The sequence below is a fragment of the Gopherus flavomarginatus genome, chromosome 18 (genome assembly GCF_025201925.1).
Source record: "Gopherus flavomarginatus isolate rGopFla2 chromosome 18, rGopFla2.mat.asm, whole genome shotgun sequence".
In the NCBI taxonomy this organism is placed as follows: domain Eukaryota; kingdom Metazoa; phylum Chordata; order Testudines; family Testudinidae; genus Gopherus; species Gopherus flavomarginatus.
Window position 1 is genome coordinate 7,726,294 of NC_066634.1, and position 17,742 is coordinate 7,744,035.

General features: G+C 47.3%; 1 protein-coding gene across 1 annotated transcript in view; it reads left to right on the plus strand.

Moving 5' to 3' along the window:
* Nucleotides 1–17,742, plus strand: part of LOC127036942 (butyrophilin subfamily 3 member A2-like) — an 80,427-nt gene that overhangs the window by 43,164 nt on the left and 19,521 nt on the right. The window contains exons 3-11 of the mRNA XM_050928229.1: nt 6,591–6,938; nt 8,048–8,329; nt 11,006–11,107; nt 11,329–11,385; nt 12,747–12,773; nt 13,732–13,758; nt 14,503–14,529; nt 16,457–16,483; nt 17,544–17,579. Of these exons, the coding sequence (XP_050784186.1) occupies nt 6,591–6,938; nt 8,048–8,329; nt 11,006–11,107; nt 11,329–11,385; nt 12,747–12,773; nt 13,732–13,758; nt 14,503–14,529; nt 16,457–16,483; nt 17,544–17,579 (933 nt within the window). The remainder of the gene's footprint in view (nt 1–6,590; nt 6,939–8,047; nt 8,330–11,005; nt 11,108–11,328; nt 11,386–12,746; nt 12,774–13,731; nt 13,759–14,502; nt 14,530–16,456; nt 16,484–17,543; nt 17,580–17,742) is intronic.

Genomic DNA, 17,742 nt, shown 5'->3' on the forward strand with positions numbered 1-17,742 from the left:
AAGTAATTCCAGGCCTCCTCTGCATTTAGATCCACAAGTTCTTCAGTCCAATCTACTTCCCTAACTAATTTCCTTAATTCTTTAAAGTTAGCCCTTTTGAAATCAAAAACCCTAGTCCCAGATCTATTTTTGTTAATCCTTCCATCTAGTTTGAACTGAATTAGTTCATTTTCACTCAAATCAAGGTTGTCCCCTACAACCATTTCTTCTATGAGGTCCTCATTACTCATCAAAGCCAAATCTAAAATGGCATCCTCTCTTGTTGGTTCTTCAGCTACTTGGTGAATAAATCCATCAGCTATCACATCCAGAAAAATCTGAGCCCTATTGTTGTTACTAGCACTTGTCCTCCAGTCTATATCTGGGAACTTAAAGTCTCCCATGATCATATAATTACTACTAGTGTTTACTTCATTAAAAACATTAAAGAGGTCTCTATCCATATCCAAATCAGATCCTGGTGGTCTATAGCACACCCCAAGCACTATCTCAGGGGAGGCTCTATTAGCTTTCTTTCCCAATGTGATTTTTGACCAGATAGACTCTGTCTTATCCGTTCCATCACTTCTTATTTCTTTACAGTTAACCTCATCATTGATATACAATGCTACTCCACTACCTTTGTCTTTATTTCTGTCTTTCCTAAACAGCACATACCCTTCAATACCTGTACTCCAGTCATGACTACTATTCCACCATGTTTCTTCTAGCAATGGTCTGAAGTCTTTCTGGATCTGTGGGTCTTTAACCACTTGGTAGAGGCGGACATTTTGGATCTCGAATCAGGGTCCATATGGCAGCCGAGGGGCCTCACCTCTCTCCTGATTTGGGGCCACCGCCTACTTCCAGGTCCAGTTTGGGGTCAGGTCCATCCTCTGCTCTTGGAGGAAATTCCTGTCACATTCCAGTTCTGCCTGGGCTTCCCACAAGGATGTCCCTATAGTGAGTCATTGGCAGTCTGGCACCTTGGGCAGGTTAGAGGGCCCTTCCCCCTGATCAGGGTTTGGCTGGTTCCCTAGTAACCCCCTCTTCACTGGCCCTCTCTTCCTCCCATTTGGGGATTGGCTGCCACATTCTTGTAAGATTTTGCAGAGCTATGGCCAGTCGCACCCTAGCACCATGGGGCATGACAACTTGGTAGCTGAAGCCCAGGCAGACCTGGCAGACCTCTTCATGTCTGACAATCTCCAGTCAGACCTGGATTCACTCCAGGTGGATCTCTGTTCCCACTGGTTCAGGGTTTTCGATCATGCCAGCTCAGATAAGGGTCTGGCTACACCCCAAGTCGACTAGGGCTGTCACAGAAGTTCCATTCACCCTTATGGGGACTCAGAGTTTCTCCAGACCCCTCTTGTGGGCCAGGGTACCCACCACCCACAGCTGGCCATAGTTACACTCCATGTACGGGCATGCCCATTGGAAGCATCTCTCTTGTCCACACTTGTAACAGCAGTCTTGCCCTCCTCTGACCAAAGGGGCTGCTTTTGTTGGGGTGAGTCCTCTCAGTGAGTCTTCTTCCCTCCAGATTGGGGGCTGGTTGCCTCCGTTGGAGTTTGAAATGAATGCCAGTGGTCTGGGCAGGTGTCACAGGCCTCATCCGTCAGTTTGGCAGGGGACCAGTTTGGTCTGTCTCTCTTGGCTGCCTGAGCTTTCCAGTTTATGGGGTCACAGTTCTGACCCTTTGGCAGCCAAGTAATCCTCCATCAACTCTAGGGTCTCAGCAAGTGTTGCTGGCCATTGTTGCTGTATCCATTTCTCCCCCCCGGCCCTGACCCCATTCCTGGGAGGATTTGGGTGAAATGTTCTAGGGTAGAGGTTCTCACAACAAATTTTTTGGTGTCCTCACAGTGTGGCCATCAACTCTTGCTGGTAGCCGCACTGACACTTTTTTCTAAAATTATTTATTTTTCCTAAAGTTAATAAAATAATATGCACAGATATACATCCAAACCATTGCAATTTATTTATGTAGGTTTTTTTTTTCAGACAGTAATAAAAACAATGCACAGTTATCTCTATTCTTTACTGGTTCTAATAGAGTAGAAACACAAATAAGGTTATTGGCATGTTCTTGTCATTTTTGTTGTTTCTTTTGCTTTTTTGGTAAAAAGTGGTTATGTGTACAACAATTCGGAAGTAAATTTAAAAATGCTTTGACATAAAAGAAGTCCAAATAGCAATGACAAAATATATCTACAAATATGCCTATTTTTTTCTTTCAGAAACAGACAAAAAATCAATATAATCCAATAATAATGATAATAGTTATAACAAACATAATCCTATTATATTGTGCTTTAGTAATACAGTGTGATAATGAAATTAAAGTTATGGGTTTTAACACATCCACTGTGTGTATCAGGCTACTTGCAAAAGTTCAGGAGCTCTTTGAGTGGAAAGTCTGCAGGTTAGCATCAGTGAGGCAGTTTTGGTACTTGTTCGTCAGACAATGCAGTGACCTGAATGCCCTCTCACACAGCACAGTAGTAGAAAACAGGGCTAGGAAAAGCAAAGCAACTTTAGAGAGGGGCTTGTAGATGTCCTCAAACAGATATACATTTCTCCAGAATTCCTCTACTGTTACACTGGGCTGACTAAAGTATGTTTTCATCCTTGAATCATTGCACATTTTCAGGATGAGGAAATTGAGATTGCTTAACTCAAAAGAATCAAAGGAAGCTAATCAGTCTTGCAACCCAGTTAGTTTGTCACTGACCCATTCAACAATTCTGGTTCAGATTTTTTGACTGCAAACAAAGGTGTACTGATGGAAAAAGTTTCCTTTACTGAAATGATTTTCAAGATTCTCCAAGAGAATATTCCTGTGTTCGGTTACAGCTAAACTGACTTTTTGCTGCACATTCTCATCCTGACAGCTGAGAAACTCACTAAACTCAAATTAAAATTAAAAGTCCCATTCCGCTTGTAGGTGCTGGATGATGTTGGTGATTTTCATCCTGAATGTATTAATTAGTTCAATGCTTTCAAATATTGTTAGCTGAGGTTGCTGAAACTCCAGATTCAAGGAAGCAAGATTCAGTAAAAACCCTTTCAAAAAGAGCAGACATCCATGTACTTCTGGATCTCGTAGTTTTTGAAACAGTTATGGTGAAACTTTATTCAAAACCTCAATGAGCCCTTCCCAGAGCTCAAACACCTCTGTACACTGTCATTAAAACTAACCGAGTGGACTGAGTTGTAAATCAGCAGCACCTTGTGTATCTCACAATCCATTTCACACAGAGTTGTGAATCTCCCTTTATTGACACTGCTGGTGTTGACAGCACTGATGCATTTTTCCACTATGGATTCAACCTTATCTATACTTTTCATTGAAGCTTTGCTGGCAAGTAGCTCTTGGTGGGCAGAACAGTGAAACAGAAAAAGTTTCAGAGTGCACCTTTCTTGGAATTAATTCAGCACCTCTACTCATGCACTTCGCTTAGCTGCTGCCCCATCAGCTGTCAAACCGCAGAGATTGTCAAAGCTAAGATTGCGCTCTTGCATTCTCGCCTTTACATATTCAAAACATGTGTTTGCCAGTAGGCCGATCTCTGAGGCTCACCTGACATAAAACACCTTCAGAAAAACAAGGGCAATCACAGTTCAAAAAGCAAACCCATATGATTACCTTCGATTCCTAGTGACATCAAGGATCTCATCCATGCACAGACTGTAGAAAGGGCTTGCTGAAATTTTTCCAGCTATTTCATTTTGTAGAAATTTTGCCAGCTATTTTTTGCTCCTCTGTAAAGTATCATTACCCAAGTGGTATCCCTCTGAAAAGCTTACTTTCTGGTTCTACATCCAGAAACATTTTCTTCAGGAGTTCTCCATCACTGAGTGTCCTTGCTTTCCCCAAAAGTAGTGCAACTTTAAAAGTAGCCACTCCAGTCTGATCTGCTTTATTAAAAAAATCTTTGAGATGCTTCTGTTGTCTTTTGAATTCAGTGTTTGCATCATGTAACAGCTTGCACCTCTGAAACTTATCATGGTCATTCTCTTCAAGTACCCCTGCATGAGTGCTATAGTGATGTTGCATTGCATAAATTTTGATTTGATTAATTTTCTCTTACAAACAGCACACACTGCAACTTGCTTGGAAACCAAATCAGATGGCTTCAGAAAAACAAGAAACTGCCTTTCCCACTGGTCTTGAAATGTTCATTTTTCTTCCTTCCATGTTCTGCTTTTCTTAGCAGGAGGTGGCTCCTGTAGGACCATCTTTGTAACACATTCAGGGCACTTTCTCATGCTGATTTTTTTTGTAAAATCTTCTGATATCCATTCATGTCTTTAACTCTTTTGCCTTCTGCCACAAACAATCTCAGCCTAGTCAAATACCACGCAGTGATCTTGCCGATGATGACATTGACCAATAGCTGCTTACAGAGCTACAGTAGTGGGAGATGTAAACACAGTGTGAATATGTTTTGTGATTTGAAAGGAAACCACAGCTACATAATTCAGTTCTGCCTGCACTGTAATAATATTGACAATACCCGCACGAGGAAATAAGGAAACAGATCAACAGAGCCAGACGTGTACCCAGAAGCCTCCTACTGCAAGACAAACCCAAGAAAGAAACCAACAGGACTCCACTGGCCATCACATACAGCCCCCAGCTAAAACCCCTCCAACGCATCATCAAGGATCTACAACCCATCCTGGACAATGATCCCACACTTTCACAGGCCTTGGGTGGCAGGCCAGTCCTTGCCCACAGACAACCTGCCAACCTGAAACATATTCTCACCAGTAACTGCACACCGCACCATAATAACTCTAGCTCAGGAACCAATCCATGCAACAGACCTCGATGCCAACTCTGCCCACATATCTACACCAGCGATACCATCACAGGACCTAACCAGATCAGCCACACCATCACTGGTTCATTCACCTGCACATCCACCAATGTAATATACGCCATCATATGCCAACAATGCCCTTCTGCTATGTACATCGGCCAAACTGGACAGTCTCTACGGAAAAGGATAAATGGACACAAATCAGACATTAGGAATGGCAATATACAAAAACCTGTAGGAGAGCACTTCAACCTTCCTGGCCACACTATAGCAGACCTTAAGGTGGCCATCCTGCAGCAAAAAAACTTCAGGACCAGACTTCAAAGAGAAACTGCTGAGCTTCAGGTCATCTGCAAATTTGACACCATCAGCTCAGGATTGAACAAAGACTGTGAATGGCTTGCCAACTACAGAACCAGTTTCTCCTCTCTTGGTTTTCACACCTCAACTGCTAGAACAGGGCCTCATCCTCCCTGATTGAACTGACCTCGTTATCTCTAGCTTGCTTGCTAGCATATATATACCTGCCCCTGGAAATTTCCACCACATGCATCTGAAGAAGTGGGTATTCACCCACGAAAGCTCATGCTCCAAAACGTCTGTTAGTCTATAAGGTGCCACAGGATTCTTTGCTGCTTTTAAGGGAATGAGAGTGCATTATGGTTTATGGAGTTTACAAGGCAACTTTAAAACTTTCCATCAAGGTAATTGTTGTAGTGCTCTGGTGCACAGGAGTATTTTAATGTCTATATTGTGGATTTAACCAGGGCCGTATGGGTGGCAATATGGGCAACCACCCATGGTGCTGTAGTGGGAGTAGCACCATGGTCAAGAGGCAAGGAGCAGGGCAGACCTGGGGTGTGAGGCCGCAGAAGAGACCTTGGGACAAGGAGGAGGAGGCAGCAGGGCTCATGGGTGATGGGATAGTTGGTGGGGAGCCCAGGAAGCAAAGGGAACTAGGGGCAATGGGGGCAATGCTTAATTTCTAATGAAAGAGGTGTCAGAGCCCAAGCAGAGCAGCTGGAGAGTGGCGGCTGATGGCAGGTGCCCAGCTCTGAAGGCAGGATGGCATTGGGGTGCTAAATGTGCTGTGCTGTGAAAAGTGCAGGGCAGAATTGCCTAGGGGCTGAAGTCAATAGGACAACCCTTCTGAGTAGGTCAGTATGGCCTAGCAGCCAGGCAGAGGTTAGGCTGCCACCCCCAGGAGTGGATTTGCAGCTGGGGTAGAGGGACCCAAGCCCCTACTCCACCAGGTCCCAGTCAGGGCCCTGTCAGCAGCAAGTGTAACCACCAGAGAATCAGCGTGAATCTCTCTGAAACATGCTGACTTTGTTCCTAGCTCCATAACCAGATCAATGTCTGGTTCCCCTGGGCTACTTCCTAACCAGTCTTCTTGCTCCATAATCTATGAGACCTCTGGGGTAGTTGTCAGGTGACGTTCCCAATGACTCCTTCCTCTAATGGGCAGCTATGGGCAGCCAGGTATTAGCCTGGGTCTCGGTAGCCTGGCCTTTTGTGCCCCAGGGCTCCAACAGTTCCTGGGTGGGAGCTTGCAACACACATCCTTTCTCCTCAGTCATGGCAGACTGAGCTGTGCTGCTCCCTTTTATACTGTAGTTCAAGTTGGAGCATGCCCAGCAGAGGTGGGAGTGCGTGGCTTCCTCAGCCCACAGTATGGGGTTAACCTCTTCCCTTCCATTGCAGGGCAGGTATACCCCATGACCGATGCCCTCTCCTTTTTGCTCACACCGAATCTGCTTCTGGGTTTGTCTCTTCCAGAGAAGTTCTCCCTGGCTGGTTCCCCAAGCCCTGTGGTGGGGGTAGTTGGCCAGGATGTGGTGTTACCCTGCCAGCTCTCACCCCCGGCCCGGCTGCCCAGCATGGATGTGCTGTGGAGGAAAATTGGAACAAGATTTATCCCTGTTCATGAGTACTTGGATGAGGGTTCCCAGAACCTGCCAGGGGAGAGTTACCAGAATCGGACAGAGCTGTTCCTGCAGGAATTCAGCACTGGGAATGTCTCCTTGAAGCTGAAAGCGCTCCAAGAGGCAGATGCTGGGACTTATCATTGCTTTGTGAAGAACCCAGAATGGAGCCATGAAGCCACCACTGAGCTAGGGATTGCAGGTGAGATGCAGCACTAAGGAACACTGTACCTGGGCAGCCAGAGCCTCCTGTAAGATGGGGGGTGCCCCCAGACTGAGCCCAGCATAGCAGTAGGGTCCTGTGCTGCAGAGACTGTTGTACAGGACTCAGTAGGAGGCGCTTTCCACTTGCACTCAGCGCTGACCCTACTGTGGTGCTAGCAGGGTCAGTGCTGCATTAAACAACCTCTTTTTAAAGAGATGTAAAGCCACAGACCTCAGCTCTCATGCTCATTGTGGTGCTGTTTGAAGGAGTGGGACCTTTACCCCTATGTTCTGCCCAAATCCTAGCTCAGGTGATAATTATATTTGGCCTCCCTAAAACTCTCCCTGCAGTTTCCAAGGGCTGGGATATTGTTTGTTATTCTCTGGGCACCAACCACATGCTCAGTGCTGCACAAGGCCAGTGGACGGGACCATTTACCTCACTGAGTAACCTAGTCCCAGACAATGCAGTTCAGAAACATGGAGCGCCAGGTGAGAGGCCTTCATGTGATAATTCTTTAAATGTTTTAAATCATCTTCCATCTTCGGTGGCTTCTAATCCAAAGGCTCCACAGAAGATGTCTGCTTTTAGGGAGAGATTGAAATGAGGGGAAGGTGGTTGTGTGCAGAAAAGGGAGAAGGAAATCCAACCATGGGTGATGGCGTGGTCTGGCACCGTTACCAGTGTGGGATAAGGACTCCAGAGGAGACAGTATTTAAGGGACAGTGGTGCAGGAGGATTGAGAGCAGTTATGTAGGCAGGGTCACCAACCCACACCTCATGCTCTGTGCTCAAGATCCTGACAGTTGTTTGGCTTCACTCCAGAAGCGGTTGAATTTTAGCAGCAGGTGCAGTGATCTCTGTGTAGCAATTTCACCCTGCATGTTCCTCAGTGAGCCTGCAGGGCACAGTGCTCTATGGAAATGCAAGATGGCATTATTTAATTTCCCCAGTCATAAGAATGAGGGATCCCAGGGAGGCTTTGCACATGAGGGAATGTAGCTTTCCAGTCACAATTCCCTATACTCAGTGGTATCTGGGGAATCACATGGGTGCTACCAAAGTCACAATTTCCTGACGCACACAGTCTCTGTCTCTCCCTGTAGTTATGGCTCCAGTGTTCATTGATGTGCTGGGCCCCCGAGGCCAGGGGATCGGACTGGCCTGCAGAACCACAGGCTGGTTCCCCAAACCCGAACTCCAGTGGGTTGGAAACTGGCAGAACCTGACAACGGAGATTGTGACCAACGTGACTCAGAACAGGGAGAACCTGTATAGTGTTGTGAGTTACATCACTGTCACGGAAGGGGAAGACAATGGAGACATCAGCTGCATAGTGCGGAATGACCAGCTGGAGACCGAGCGGCAATCAGCCATTCACCTCTCAGGTGAGTGCCTCCATTCAGAAGGGGTCACCATGGGAGTTGGGGGCTGGGTCACTTGGGAGTTTCGTTCAGCTAGGATCTGTTTCTAGTACTGAGACAAGAAATGTCCTTCTTTTGTGATTGTGGGGCCATTAGTGATGGAGGTTTCTGTGATCTGGACAAACTGGCTGTTAGGAGTTGGGCTGAGTCTTGTGAAATGAACCTTATATTCTTTGAGGAGATGACACGTTTGGTTGATAAAGGTAACTAGGCTGGAGTATTAGACTAAGGGTGTGTCTACACTAGAAATGCTATAGCTGCAATGCTATGGTTTAAACACTTACTAAAAGGACAGAACAGGTTCTTCTGTGAGATAGTAAATTCACCTCTCTGGGAGGTGGTAGCTAGAGTGACAGACGAATTCTTCCATCAACCTAATGGTGTCTACACTGGGCTTAGTTTGTCTTCAATACATCGCAGAGGATGTGGAACTTTTCCCAGCTCTGAGTGAATCAATTAAATCAACCTAACTCTGCATTGTTGACCAGGTCTCAGACTCTGAAAAGGTTTTGATTTTGTCCTGCATGAAACTCTGATGAAAAATTAACACTGTACAAAATCAATGTAGTCCATGTTATATGGATTAAAAACTGGCTAACTGATAACTCTCAAAGTAATTGTAGTGGGGAATCATCCTCCAGTGGGGATGTTTCTAGTGAGGTCTCACTGGGATCTGTTCTGGGCCAATGTTATTCAATAGCTTTATCAAAGAGTTAGACCTCTTACCTCTCTGTCCCAGTTCAGGTGTGCCCCAGCTGCTTCCTGCAGTCCACACTTAGCTTCCACCTCACACACCTCAGTCCTTTGTTCCCCAGTGGGGCAAACACTGCTTGGCTTCCTGCTGAGATGTGGGTCATCCATGGTCATTGGTTGCTAGGTATCAAACTCCCTGTGACTGGATTTGCCATTGTCTTCTCAGATGATCCACAGATATCAGACCTAGGGCTGCAGACAGCTACACACCATTCACACCTGTGTTTTAGCCTGCCCAGAAAGCAGACCTTTCCCCCCAATAAGTAACAATACAGCATGCAGGGGAAACTGAGGCACATATAGCATTCAAAATATTACAAACATTTCCAACTTTGTCACACATGAATTTCAACATGGCCAAATGCAAGATCACACCTCTACAAACAAAGAGAATAGGTCACAGTTACAGGATGGGAGACTGTATGTTGGAAAGCAGCGATTCTGGAAGGGACTCGAACATGAGCTCCCAGAGCAATGCTGCAGATAAGGCACCACTCTTTAATGAATAGGCACTGATTCTGTGGGTGCTATAGGGCTGAAGCACCCAGGGAAAAAAAATAGTGGGTGCTCAGCACTCACCGGCAGCCCCGTGGAACGGCTCCTCCCCCTAGCACCTGCCACCCACCAGTGGTCAGCTGTTCAGCAGCATGCAGGAGGCACTTGGGGTGGAGGGGGAGGAGTGGTGGCCGGAAGAGGCAGGGGGAGGGGGCAGAGCAGGGCAGGAAGAGGTGGAACAGGGGCAGGGCAGGAGTGGGGGCTTGGGGGAAGGGGTGGAGTGGGGGTGGGGCCTAGGGCAGAGTGGGGTCGAGCACGACCCGGGAACTCAGAAAGTCAGCACCTCTGCTTGAATGTGTAATGAGAATATCTAGCAGCAGAAAGGAGGTGACATTTCCTCTGTATAAGGTGTTAGACCCCTATGGTATTCTGTGTCCAGTTCCCAAGTCCACACTTTCAAATGCGATGTTGGCATGCTGGAAATTGCTCATAAAATAGCTACAGGAACAATCAGAGGTCTGGAAACCTGCCTCACAACCAGATACATAAGAGCTCAATTTATGTAGCTTATCCAAGGGAAGGATAAAAGGTGACTTGATCACAGTCTGTAAGTCTGTACACAGGGAGGAGATTTCTGACAGTCGATAGGTCTCTAATCTAGCTGACAAAGGCAGAACAATATCTGATGGCTGAAAGTTGAAGCTAGACAAATTCAGACTAGAAACAAGATGCAGACTTTAACAGTGAGGAGAATTTACCATTGGAACAACTGCCGTAGGGACGTGGTGGATTCTCCAGCACTTGAAATCTTTAAACCCAAACTGAGCGTCTCTTTCTATAACATCCGCTCCAGTTGCAACAGAAGTTCTGGGCTGGATGCAAGGATCAATGGAGGAGGGTCTCTGGCCCATGAATAGAGGAGTTCTGACAATTGGTCATAATGGCCCTTTCTGGCCTTGACATCTATGAATCCATGAACTGATAACATACTGGGGCAAGCTAGGAAAACAATTGTTCTCTGCTGAACTTATGTGGACTGGACATTGTGACTGAGAACTGGGAGCTGGGTGACAGTGACCATCTGAACAGCCAGCTGGTGCAGGCAGGGCTGGGCAAGCTGGACATGGAGCTGCTGGCTGTTGGCTTGTAGCAGTGGGAGAGATTTGGCAAGAGCAGAGTCCTGGTTCTTGGAACGAACATTGTGCTGTCTTCTCCAGTTTCAATGGCTCCCATTTGTGGTTGTGATTTCAACACGGAAGGGATGTTCCCTTCATTCCTGTGATTATCTGGGGTCCCTGGACCAGACTCAGCTCTCAAGCCAAGTGGCAAACCCCATTCTCCATCTCCAGGATGGGACCGTGCTCCTCACACTCTGCACTCTCTGTTTGCCAGGTGACATTTTCCCCCGTGTGTCTCCCTGGCTGGCTGCATTCTGGGTATTGTTCATTCTGGTTCTCGTTGCTACTGGAGTGTGTGCATATCTTGGATACACAGGTAATGGGGATGTGTTTTTTGCATGTTTAGAGCCTGGCCTTAAAGGGCACTGGGCTGGGACAGGGGAGAGTCTTATTGTTCAGATATTTACCCTGTGTTGGTTTTAGGAAATAAACCAAACAATCACACCTGGGTCCCCAGCCCCACTAGTATTAGTGTATTGCTCAGTGTTTCCCCTTCCTTCCCTGTCTCACTGCAATGTCTGATTCTCTGTCTCACAGCAAAGCAAAAGGCCTCTCAGAAGAAACCCTCTAAAGAGGAGGCTCTGTTTATCCATGGTAGGTCTCTTGCTCTGTCTGTTGAAATGTGTGAGCTCTGTGACTGGTTGGTGTTATCTGTGGGCTCAATGCAGCGAAAGGGATGGAGCTGGGAAGTCTCTGCCTAATGGTTCCTCATTTCCCCCATGTTCTCACACATGCTGCTGAGAACAGGTTGACAAATGTGTATTTTGCCGTGGAAACCCAACAGTCATTGCTTGTGAGATTCCCTGCATGTGGGTGCAGCAGAGAGTTGGGTTTGCCATGAGAAATCTGGGTCAGATTCTGCCACCCTAGGTAACTGTTAAGTGGCTCTTTCTCCTTAAAGGAAATGACACACCATGGTCATTGACACTTTGTGAGATGATTTCATCCCTGTGGCTGTCAAATGCACAGGACAGAGGGTGGGTGATTAACCACTGGAACAAGCTCCCAAGGGCAGTGGTTAATTCTCCATTTCTTGATGGCTTCAGCTCCAGACTGGACACCATTCTGGAAGCTCCTGTAGCCAAACCCAAGTTATTGGACTCAGTGTAGGGGAAACTGGGTGAGATTCTCTGGCCTGTGATGCACAGTAGGTCGAACTAGATGATCTGATGGTCCCTTCTGGCCTGAAACTCTATGAATCTGTGACATTCGCTCTCTTGAGCTGTGGTAATAGATGCAACAACAACAGTTTGTAACTCCACACAGCCAATTTATTCCACTGTGACCTTTTCAATATTTTGTAACAATATTGGTTTCCATTGTGTTGGTGCTGAGTAGTGCTGACCCATTCTGCTGGGCGCTGCACACACATGCAGGGAAATACAGATGAATGGTGCAGAGAATGGATACAACATGCCAGCACCATGACTGGAGTTCTCTGGCAATCACATCCTGGAAGAGCCCTGAGGCTCCCCCTCTTCCATCTCCTTTGCCCTCTGCCATGCTCCCTTGCAGCCACCATTCCTCCAGCTGGGGAGAGTTGGATGGGGCTCCCCTAGCAATCATTGCTGTTCTGTAACCAACCAGAGGGGTCGCTGTGGAGTAACTGACCCCACCCCATGGTTCTACTGGTCCTGCTGCACCAGCCCAAGACTTGCTCTCCACACAGCCCTGCAACAGTTTAACTCAAGGTGTGTTTTGGAACCTAATTAGATAAACTAGTTCATGTGTGTGTGTAGACAAGGGCTGAGGAGTGAGAAAGTCCCCCAGGTCTCCTGTGTGTTGGTGCACATCTCTAACCTCTTCCCCTGCTCCTGATAAACCTGCCGGCTCCTGTACTGGGGCTGGGAGTGCAGGTGTGCGATGTCTGTGGCTAACCCCAGTGATAAGGGAGTGTACAGCACCACACACAGTGTGTGTCTCTGGGTCTGATTATTTTCTCTTACCCATTTCAGAGACTGAGAAGAAGACACTGGACGCAGGTACTTGGCTAAACCCCTAGTAAAAACCTGTCTCTATTTTCGCACTATAATGAAATAGAAGAATGACCACACATGCTATGTGGACCTGGATCTCAAATGAACAGTGACTCCAAAGTCTACTATGCTCTGTATAGGCTTTGTGAGGACCCATCACTTGCATTATTCTCACAAGAGCCAGGACAGGACCTGACCCCATGTCTCTAGGGATGGATGGTAAATCCAGTGCCCAACAGTCCCATGGAGCCCTTCTGCAGCTAAGCTTCTGCCCACCACTGACTATAGAGTTACACACTTTTGAAGATCAGCACCACAAAGGAATTGCCCATCGCAGAAATAGGAGGTCTGAGGCCAAGTGATAGGCTGCAACAGCGCAGGCCTCTCTCCACCTGATACATGTTCTGGTGTGACGCTGCCTCCCCTCATTCCCTGCAGTGCCATCAGCTGGAGATGCTCCCCCAGGGCAATTTGTGGGCCCTGTTTAGGGGTTGCTCTGGGACCATGTCTGTTGTTCATTAGCAACAGTTTTGTCTGACGTGTCCTGTCAGTCCTGAGACCCTTGGCTCATCAAGTACATCTACACTACAGCTGGGAGTGAGCTTCCCAGCTCGGATATCCAGGAACATGCTGGCTCTGCTTGAATCAATGCACTGACAATAGCAGTGTGGCTGGGAGCAGCAGGGGCAGCAGCTCAGGGAAGCTGCCCAAATACGTACCCAGAGGGTCTGGGCCATTTTGTACTTGAGTAATTAGTCCAAGCTGCTGCACATGCTACCCCCAGCTACCTGTCTACTTTTAGCACACTGGCTCGAGCAAAGCTAACACTTGTCTGCCTGCCTGAGCTGGGACACTCACTCCCAGCTGCAGTGTGGATGTACCCAGAGTTTGGAATAACCCCACGTCACTGTGCTTAGAAGGACAACACTGAACCCATGATGGTTTCCTTTTCCTCTCTCCCCAGAATGCCAGGAGCTGCGTGAGATGCTTGGTAAGAAAAGAACATCCACCCCCATTAGAGCCCCTGAGCAGAGGTTCCCAGCCACACATGGTGCTGAGCAGATATAAAAGCAACGACACCACAGGTCAGGGCTGAGTGAAGAGTTTTGTCCAAAATCTGAGTCACCTCAGTCCCACAGCATCACTGTGAGCCTTCTGCTCTCGTGTCTGGATAGACAGACACGTGTCACCTGGCCTTTGGCAATCCAATGCAAATCACATTGTTCTGACGCAGGAGAAGGGGAGATGTCACTTTCTATAGATGACTGCTGCAGTGAAAGCTCTTCTGGGTCATTTCTGAGAATGTGGAGATGAGTAAGAGACCAGACTCAGACTCACTATTTCATGCTTTGTTTCCAAGGCCAGATCCCAGATTTGAGTCCCGATCATCTGCATGTCCAAGTCCTGGAGTGCAAAACTTTGATGCTCCAAAGGGCTGTTAGTAACAGAAAAGGAATTCCCCTTAGACAGAGAATGTTTAGAATGTCAGAGCTGTATCCGGATCCAGACTCACATCTTCCATCAATGTTAGATGGTTTGCAAATTACAGGACTAATGCATGGTTGTGCAAATCATTAACTGCCAGCCTCACTTCTATCCAAGCTACTGGTTCCTGCACTAGGGCTGGGCGTGTGGCGGTGGGGAATCTGTAACTAACCCTAGTTGTTATGGGCAACACAGCGTCACACAGTGCCTGTCTCTGTGTCTAACTCTTCTATCCTCCCCCCTATTTCAGATGCGCAGAGGAAGGCTCATGAATCAGGTACTTGTCTAAACCTGTAGTAAACGTGTGTCTGTGCTTTCATATTGTAACGAGATAGAAAAATCCTCATATACCATTTATGTACTTGAGTCTCCTTCATGACCATCTCCTCCTGCCTGAGAAATAAGGAAACATGGCAGCATTTGCAGCTCCCTATTTCAATATTTGCTGCTCACTATTTCAATATTGTCCTTTACAACAGAGAGTGAATGTAATGCATATGAAATGGCAGGGCTCAGGCTAGGTCTACATTGTCCAGTGGTTCAGATTATAGGGGTGTGAATAACAGCACAACCAAAGTGCTGCTCTGTAATGCTCCTGTTTGGATGCTCTGGGTGTGAACTGAAAGCTTCCTAGTTTATATTTACATAGTCGTATTTCAAGAGGACTATATCAGTGTGATCTAGGTACCATTTAGTGTGCACCAGTAACATCCACATGGGGCATCTACTCCCCCTCAGGCCGAAGGAGGGACCATTTAGTGGGTACAGCGCAGCACTTTGGTACATTCTGAAAATCACAGCCCCATATGCTGAACTACAGAGTTGGTTAGACAAGCCCTGAGTTAGGTGCTGGGCAAACTTCCTCCATGCGGGTGTGTGGGTGTATCTCAGTTCTGACATGCAAAGTAGTTGCTATTCCAATACTGGTCTCCCCATTTGCACCCAGCTCTGCCACTGCCCCTCAATGCTCACCCACTGCCTCCCTGCCTCCCCATAGCACCTGTGCACCACCAGTGCCTCTCAGTCCCCACTCACTGCCTCCCTGTTGTCCAGACTTGTGCTCCACAGTGCTGTCCAGCTCCTTGTGCTGTCCAGTCCCATTGCCCACCCATCCTGCCTGCCCTCACTCACACCATACGTGCAAAGTCACTGGTAGGGGACCTGGAACAGAGCTGTTCAGTGGGTGCTACTGTTTGCAGCCCTGTGCTATCCCAGCCCAAGGCTTCCTCCTCCAGCCACAGCTCTGTTGGTGTCCCTCAGTCTCCACCCATTGCTTCCCTGCTATCCAGGCCTTAGCTTCTCAGACCTTTCCTATTTCCCCACATCCTACTCTATGCCTGGGACTCAAATGAACAAAGCCTCCAAACTCCACTATGCTCTATGTGGGCTTTATGAGGTGCACTCTGATGGGACCACCCACTCACATTATTCTCACAAGAGCCGGGACAGGACCTGACCTCACATCTCTAGGGGCCGACAGTAAATCCAGTGCCACACACCCCCATGGACCCTTATCCAGCTAAGCTCTTGCCAACCACTAAACCTAGAGTTACCCACTTTTGCAAATCAGCACCACAAAGGGACTGTACGGCACAGAAATAGGAGGTCTGAGGCCAGGTAACAGGCTGCAGCAGTGCAGGCCTCTCTCTAGGTGACAAGTGTGACGCTCCCTTCTCTCATTCCTGGAAATGCTAACAGCTGAAGGTGTGCCTCTCATGCAATTTGTGGGCTCTGCTTAAGGGCTGATCTGGGATTGTGTCTGTTGTTGTTAACAACAGTTTTGTCTGACTTGTCCTGTCAGTTCTGAGACCCTTGGCTCAGTGGGAACGTCTACACTGCAGCTGGGAGGAGCTTCCCACATGAGGTAGCCAGACACATGTTAGATTGAGCTTGTGCACTAACAATAGCAGTGTGGCTGGGTGGCAGGGGCTGTGGCTCAGAGTAGCTGCCCAACTATGTCCTCAATGGTCTGAGTGGGTTTATACTTGAGTAGCTAGTGCAGGCCACTGAACGTGCTACCCCCGTCCACCTGGCTGCTTTTAGTGCACTGGCTCAATCAGAGCTAGCACTCCTGTGCCTGCCCGAACTGGCGTCACCCTCCTAGCTGCAGTGTAGATGTACCCACAGTTTAGAATAACCTCATATCACTGTGCTTAGAATGACAACATTGAACTCATAATGGTCTCCTTTTCTTCTCTCCCCAGATTGTGAGGAGCTGCGTAAGAAGCTTGGTAAGAACATCCACCCCCATAAGAGCCCCTGGGCAGAAACTCTCAGACACATATGGTGCTGAGCAGATATAGAAGCAGCAACACCGCAGGGCAGGGCTGAGTGAACAGTTTGGGCCAAAATCTGAGTTACCCCAGTCCCACAGAAGCACTGTGAACTCTCTGCTCTCATTTCTGGATCGACAGACACTTGTCACCTGGCCTTTGACAAGCCAGTGCCAATCACATTGTGCTGATGCAGGAGATGGGGGGCAGCCACTTTCTATAGATGACTGCAGCAGTGTAGGCTCTTCTGGGCCATTTCTGAGAATGTGGAGATGAGCAAGAGGCCAGACTCAGACTCATGGTTCTGTGCTTTGTTGCTCACCTAGATCTGAGCCCCGATCATATGCACGACCATCCCCTAGGTACACGTGGAGTGCATACCTTTGATGTTGCAAAGGGCTGTTAGTAACACAGAAAAGGAATTACTCTTTGACAAAAGGGCTGAGAATGTCAGAGCTGTATTGGGATCCACACCCAAGTCTTCCATCAAGGTTAGATGCTCTGCAAATGCTAGGGCTCCTGTGTGTTTGTGCAAATCACTAACTGCAGCCCTTCTGCTATCCAAGCTGCTGGTTCATGCACTGGGGCTGGGACTGTGGCTATGGGAAGTCTATAAGTAACCCCGTTCATTATGGAGCACACAGCATCACATGGCACTGTGTCTAAATCTGTATAACAGAAAATGTGTAAATGGCAGAAGTGCTGAATTATTTTTTTGTTTCAGTTTTCACCAAAATGGTTAATAGCAGATTGCACCAAGGGCATTTTAGGTTGGACATTAGGAAAATCTTTCTAAGTGACAGGGTAGTTAAGCATGAAAATAAATTGTCTGGGGAGGTTGTAGAATCTTCATCACTGGAGACTTTTAAGAACAGGTTAGACAAACACTTGTCAGGAATGCTCTAGATAATACTTAGTTCTGCCATGAGTGCAGGGGACTGGACTAGATGACCTCTCGAGGGCCCTTCCAGTTCTATGACTCTATGATTCTATTATTCTTTTCTCTTCCCCATTTCAGAGACTGCAGAGAAAGAGAAGCAGGCCCTGAAGTCAGGTAATTGGACTATTTATAGTAAACTGTGTCTGTTCTTTCACACTATAACAAGATAGGAAAATTACCACGCTGAATATATGGACTTGAGTCAACTTCACGATTATCTCCTCTTTCCCTAGAAATCTACAAACACTGCAGGGTTTTTAGCTAACATTCCAGTATC